At 33.9% G+C, this 6,902-nt stretch overlaps 2 protein-coding genes across 2 annotated transcripts; both read left to right on the forward strand.

The window, feature by feature from the left end:
- The first annotated feature begins 420 nt into the window (after window positions 1–420).
- Window positions 421–1,098, forward strand: LOC100804862 (E3 ubiquitin-protein ligase ATL6). The gene has a single exon (XM_006591750.1). It carries the CDS (start codon window positions 421–423, stop codon window positions 1,096–1,098), a length of 678 nt encoding a protein of 225 aa, XP_006591813.1.
- A 3,904-nt stretch (window positions 1,099–5,002) lies between these two features.
- LOC100804331 (putative clathrin assembly protein At4g40080) lies at window positions 5,003–5,947 on the forward strand. The gene has a single exon (XM_003537511.4). It carries the CDS (start codon window positions 5,003–5,005, stop codon window positions 5,945–5,947), a length of 945 nt encoding a protein of 314 aa, XP_003537559.1.
- Window positions 5,948–6,902: the final 955 nt, after the last annotated feature.

Raw genomic sequence — 6,902 nt, forward strand, 5'->3', positions numbered from 1 at the left:
AATATCCTCGTACATTCACAACTTCATATACATTACTAGCTACGTGACAAATCCTATACTATTTTAGGTATTTACTGATATCGCGAGCGAGCTTGTTTGTTTGCTTGCATGTAAACATCAAAAATACCCTCCCACAACAGAGCACACCAACCTAAAACGTAATTTAACATGTTTGTAGCAGCAAATGCAGCCTCCACATAACGCTACTATGTCCTCGTGTCACTTCCTTATGTTTCCACGGTCTACACATCTCAATTCCTCTTTCCTTCTTAATAATTAGGTAAAGCACTCAGCACCAAAGGCTTCAAAAATCGCTACACTTCTCCGTACTTACATATATTACCTATTCTATACACACACAAAAACACTACATTTCAGTGCCTCATATTCATTCTATTTGTTCTACAATACAGTTGAGGAATGGAGGTGACCCAATATACGTTCCTGGTGGTCCTAGTGTGGAGTTCATTATGTACAAATGCACAGTGGAATAACCCAATAAACTACTCTCCCTTCGACGAGATAAACAAAGGTGAAAACTCGAAGGTGACATGGAGTGTGTCGCTGTCATGTGTCTTCATTAGCATCCTCGTGTTTGTGTTGTTTAAGCTACGCGCGTGTTGTTGTTCTTCTTCCGGACGCCGTAACACTACAAAGCTCGTGGCAGCAGCCACAGAAACGATTGAAAAGTGCCCTGTTTTTGAATACTCGACGGCGAAGGAGCTTAAAGTGGGGAATGGGACAGAGGAGTGCGCGGTGTGTTTGGTCGAGTTCGAAGACTCTGACACCATTAAGATGCTCCCAAAATGCCAACACGTTTTCCACCAGCATTGCATCGATACATGGTTACCCTCTCGCATGACCTGTCCCATTTGTCGCCAGAAACTCACGTCTGAGGATAATACCGTAATCGACGTTGTTGATGTCGTCGTCCCAACGGAACAACAAGAACATGATGATACAGAGTCTACAGAGTCGGAGGTGGCAGTAACAGCAGCAGAAGAACAACCTCAACCTGATGAAACTGCAGAACATGAAACCGACACTGATCACAGTACTGTTGTGGAACAGGTGGTTGAATTTGAGGTTGTTGCCTGAAGAATTCAGGAGGTAACAACAAATTGTGGTTCTCTCCACGATCAGCCACCGTCACAGATTCGTCTGCTAGCTTGGATTGTCGGTTTTGTCTCTTTCTTCTTTCTGCGAAATAAACTGCTTGCTAGCTAGCTTCTTTCAATTCAAATGTCTGCATGCAGGTGCATTTTGACGCAAAAATTCAAATGCCACTATAAATATTACTATGTAATGAAAAAAATCAAAACATCACCATGTATTTATTCATCACGTATGGGTTAATTAAGAGTGTAATGTAATATGTAGTAATGAAATAGTGATATATACAGGAATTTTAGGTTACAAGCGTAATTTTCTTTCTACAATTTCCTTCACCGTCAATCATCACATGTAAGTAAAAATGAAATACACGATATATAATACGAAAGAAAGAGAAATACAAAGAATAAAAATGTAAGATTGATATAAACATCAAAGTGGAAATAAATCATTTATTGCCATAAATTAATGGAGTGCGTTAAAACTTTGTACGAAAAGATGTGGCATGATTTATGATGAAATTTTTAATTATTTTTCTTTAAGATTTGATTATCGAAGAAAAAATTATTAATGTTATAAACATTTTTATGACAGGTAAATTCTAATATCATTAAATAGTAATAATTTAATAAGATGTCCTCATTCAATTCCTAGACTCAATTATATATATGATTTGTGTTTAATAATATGATTTCACATATTAGTATAAAATATTTTAATTTTTTTATTGATTTCAAAATAATTTATTTATATATGAATAAAAAATTATTTATATAGGTTAAACACGAAAAAAATAGGGCATGTCCTGACAATGAAAAGTAATTTTATATCATAATCATCTAATCACAAACTATCATTTATGATAAATTTGTTAATTTTGATCATAGTTTTCTTAAAAGTCATATCAATAGTGATATGTAATTAGATGATACTATAAAATTATTTCACTATCAATGTAATTAGATGATATTATAAAATTATTTTACACTATCAATGTATGACCGTTAAACTCTTAAACATATAGTATGCACATATGCATAAAAATCATATATAAAAGTAGATATCAAGAAAACCTTAATATCAAAATTTGAACTCAATGGTTAAATTATAGGATTAAATATGAGGATATCATTCGTATTTGCTTTAATTGGGTTACATATGGTCATTATGAGGAACAAACATTGTTACACTTTAGACCTATCCAATAGAGAAGGATGGATGATAATAGGACATGGAAATGACGACGAAGATTGAAGATATGCTAGCGCCTAAATTACATGATGATTTAATTCATGGATGCTATAGTTATGCGAGATTTGCGGGGAAAAGCACATTGAAAGTCATAAAGGGGGAGCAAATCTAGGAGGAATTACTAACGGATAAGAAGATTGAATCTGAAAGAATTGTCGAGAAAGGGATCATGATGATATGATGTTCACAATAATGAAATGGATATGGTCAATCATGAGGTTGTCGAATGAAGAGCACGTGGAGAATGATTTAAGTGCAAATTAAACTAACGCTAGATCCAAAAAAACCCTACTCATAGGCCCACTAAAATAAACAACCAATACATTGCTACCTTGTTAAATAGAACAAAATGTGACCAAACCCAAGTATCCAACCCAATGGTGGCAAACACACTTCATATTCCTTGGTCTTGTTGATGTCTTGGCTAGGGTTAAGGCATATGGAGCACCTTTTCATGATGCCTTTTGATTAATAAAAAAACTATTTAACCATACAGACACACATACACACTATAGGCAGCCACCACACTACTTTGTAATAATAGGACATGCAGATCAACTGATGTGAGATTGTTTTAACTTAATTAGTGATCTCGAGTTCGATTTTTGAATATACAATTGCATTAAATACTAAAGAAAATCTATAGTGTATGCAAAATTGTCTCCTAGAAGAATAGTTGTTTTTAAATACGCATTTTCTTAAAAAAATTATGTATTTATTGTTTTCAAAGTGTATGAGTGGAAAAGAAAGATATAAAGAAAAATGAGGTGAAAATGAAATAGAAAAAAAATATATATGATAATAATCTTGCAAAATTTAAAGAGACAAAATAGAAAGAAGGATACATAAGTAGTATATGGTGAATATTGTAAAACAAAAGAAGAGAGAAATAGGTAATGTTAAAACAAATTATATATAAAAAACAAAATATGAAAAAATCAAAGTCATTTACTTAAATTGAGATAGACATGGTCATCTTTAAGAGCAACACATTGTTACGCTTGAGATCTCTCCAATAGAGAATAACACATGATAATAAGATGTGGCAATGTTGATGAAGAAGATCAAATATATGCTAGCATCCAAATAGCATGATGATTTCAAAAGATGAATCATGAGACTGCCGATCGATGCTGAGCACGTGGAGTAAGTTTGTGCATGCTAAACTAATTAATAACTCTAGATAAAAGAAAAAAAAAAACTCATAGACTCACTCGAAAAATACACTACTACCTTATTAAATGAAATGAAAAGTGATAAAACCATACACTACTACCTTATTTAACCACACCATACACTACTACCTTATTAAATGAAATGAAAAGTGATAAAACCATACACTACTACTTTGCTGAAGCTATCCATGCTCCTCCACGCAGCTTCAGTAGTCTTCTTATTTCTCTCATGGTGGTGCAGAATTGAATTAAAATTGCCTAGTACTTCTCACGTACCATGTACATCTTCTGATAATTCCATCAATTTTTCCCATAGCACCTGTCTGCGTTGGTAATGAGGGCTACCATATACCACCGACAAGTACTATGAAAATTTCGTTGCATACTTGACACTCATATGCACCCATTGAAACCCGTCTTCTATGATGTTCACCTCCCAATCACTCTCATTCCACAGAATCCAGATCCCTCCTCACTGCCCTGCGGCATCTACAATATATATCATTAAATTACTCAATTATATAACTTAAGCCTTTTTTAAATCTATCAATTTTAATGTTTACACAACATATGTATTGAATTAATTAATTCAAATAATTTATTTTTATAATTTATTCCTTAACTACAAAATATGTTCTATATTTTATTATTTATTTCTTACATATAAAATTCACTAACTTTTAAAACACTCGTGTCAAAAAGTATTAATTTTGGTCTTCGTTCTATAATCGTCGGTGATTATGTTGTTGATTAGATTAGTCTTCGTGGTTACTTTTAGTTGGCCATTCAGGATATTTTCTTGGAAGTATTTAATTAATAGTCATGGTTGAAAATTTTGAACACCTGACCCAACTAACCTGTCGAAGTCTTGCTAGCTTTTTGATAATTAGCGGGACAATGAATGGAGTCACCCTTAAGTAATATTATAATATACACTTCATCTTTAGGATAGTCTTCTTATCATCATTTTCTCTTCCATCACACCTTTATTTTTATTTTTATTTTTATTTTTTTCTCTCTTTGCTCTGTGTCTATACACCCAAAAATAGGATGTACATTGATTTTTTTTTCCTTTAGGATATATGAGTAGAAGAAAGGGAAAGATCGAAAAGAATTAATAAATAATATAGGAAAAAAATGAGATGAAAGTAATATGAAAAGGAAAACTAACTGATGTATTATTAATAATTAATATAATAACCGAGATATTAGTCAGAGAAGAAACCAGTAGCTAATCAACACAAGTTTCATTTTCTTCTTGCATCAAGAAGCAATTAATACTTGATGATAATAAGGTGTGCATGACTAAAATAGTTTATGTCTAAAATTTCAACTATGATATTTACATTATAAGAATCTGTGATATTTATATGGTAGTAGTTGGTCTTGAAGAAAATAAGGATCCTCTGGTTGCTATATTGTCCCTTAGCGTGTACGCGTGTGTCTCTTAACTCTACTCTACGATGACGAAACTGAAAGAGCTGATAGGAATAATGAAGGACAAAGCATCGCAGGGCAAAGCCGCGATCCTCTCCAAACGCGCCACTCTCTCTCTCCTCCGAGCCACCAGCCACGACTCCTTCGCCCCTCCCACGCGGGATCACCTCTCCACGCTCCTCTCCTCCGGTGATGGCTCACGCGCCACCGCCTCCGACGCCGTAGACCTCCTCACCGGCCGCCTCCAGACCACCCAGAGCTCCGCCGTGGCGCTGAAATGCCTGATCGTGGTGCACCACGTGATCAGGCGTGGCAGCTTCATCATGAGGGACCAGCTTCCATACAGCGGCGGCAGGAACCACCTTAACCTCTCCAAATTCAGAGACAAAAGCAGCCCCGTGTGTTGGGAACTCTCTTTGTGGGTACGATGGTACGCTAAACACGTGGAACAGCTTCTCTGGGCTTCCAGAATTGTCGGATTCTTACCAACCGAAAAAGAGAAAGCTTCGGGTCTTACCAACGAGGAGTTGTTGAGAGAGACGGAGGCTTTGTTAACGGTTCTAGAAGGGATTGGAAACATACCCAACGCTGCATCCATGGAAGGGAATAGATTAGTTTCTGAAGTAGCGACTTTGGTGGAAGAAGATGGGGTTGCGGTGTTGAGTGAGATTTTTCTTAGAGTTAACGAGTTTAGAGAGAGATTGGTGTGTCTCGGTTTTGGAGAAGTAGTGGAATTGGTTTACGTCTTGAATAGATTGGGCAAGTGTAAAGAGATATTGGTGATCACAGAGAAACAGAAGTTATGGGATTTAGTGAGAGAATTGAAGGTGAAGATAGAGAAGATGGAAGTGTATAGGGAAGAAGGGAAAAGAACGGTGACAACACAGAGAGCAACAAAGTCAGATAGGTTTGCTCTCACGCTTGTGAATTCCGTTGATTTGGGACGGTTTCCCTCTGCAAGGTTCTTGTGAATTGTGATATTTTGTAAATACATATTAATTATATATCTTTTCGGTTAAATTAATTATTGGATGTCAAATGCATGAATAATAATGATCAATTTAGTAAAAAAAAACTAGTATTCTATTCTTATGTGTAAAAATTTTGAGTCAAATGACAATCATAATTCACAAATAAAATTAATATCTGACTTAATAAATTGAAAAACATGTGATTTTTTATATAAGACCAAAAATTTATTTGATGCCTGCGTAATCTTCCTTTTAACTTTCAGTTCAGATGAAATTGTAAATTTTTGGTTCTTATACATGTATAAAAGTTGGATTTGTCTATTTTGTTGTGTCTAATGATAATAGCAGAGAAAATTTGTTGACCTATAAAAATTTTCTACTTTTGTATGGAATGTTTTATAATTTATTTTTCTTGATCATATTATCCATCCATTTTATGCACTGTATAAAAAAGAAAATGGTGATAATAAATTCTAATATATACTTCTAGGAGAAGAGAAAAATTAAAAAGGAAATAAAATAAGTGATATTATGCAATGAATAATGAAACAAAAAGAAGAAAGGAATGTAGAAAGGAGAATGAAAAGGTATATACCTTATTCGTCCATGTGAATCTTGTTTCTTGAGGGTTCATATGATGGTCATGGTTGAGAATAGAATGGTTTCTTTTTACACATCACGAGATTGCATCTATTGTGCGTTCCTAATGAATGATTTTGAATTTGATTTACTAATCCGTCTTTCTGTGTTCCGTGGGTAAATATTACATCCTTAGATTATAAATTATTATGATTTATGACGAGTTTAATGATTCATATCGATGTAAAGTTTTTAATACTATCGACCAATAAAAATTTATTATTATCATCGTAAAAATCAACAAATATATAATACTATACATAATAATGATTTATAATTTAATAATAATGTAAAATTATTTTAAACTTTCAATGTA

The sequence above is a fragment of the Glycine max genome, chromosome 11 (assembly GCF_000004515.6).
Source record: "Glycine max cultivar Williams 82 chromosome 11, Glycine_max_v4.0, whole genome shotgun sequence".
NCBI lineage: Eukaryota > Viridiplantae > Streptophyta > Magnoliopsida > Fabales > Fabaceae > Glycine > Glycine max.

Bases quoted from the DNA above. Each gene is read 5' to 3' on its own strand.
- LOC100804862 (XM_006591750.1), top strand. From the start codon at position 421: ATGGAGGTGACCCAATATACGTTCCTGGTGGTCCTAGTGTGGAGTTCA.
- LOC100804331 (XM_003537511.4), top strand. From the start codon at position 5,003: ATGACGAAACTGAAAGAGCTGATAGGAATAATGAAGGACAAAGCATCG.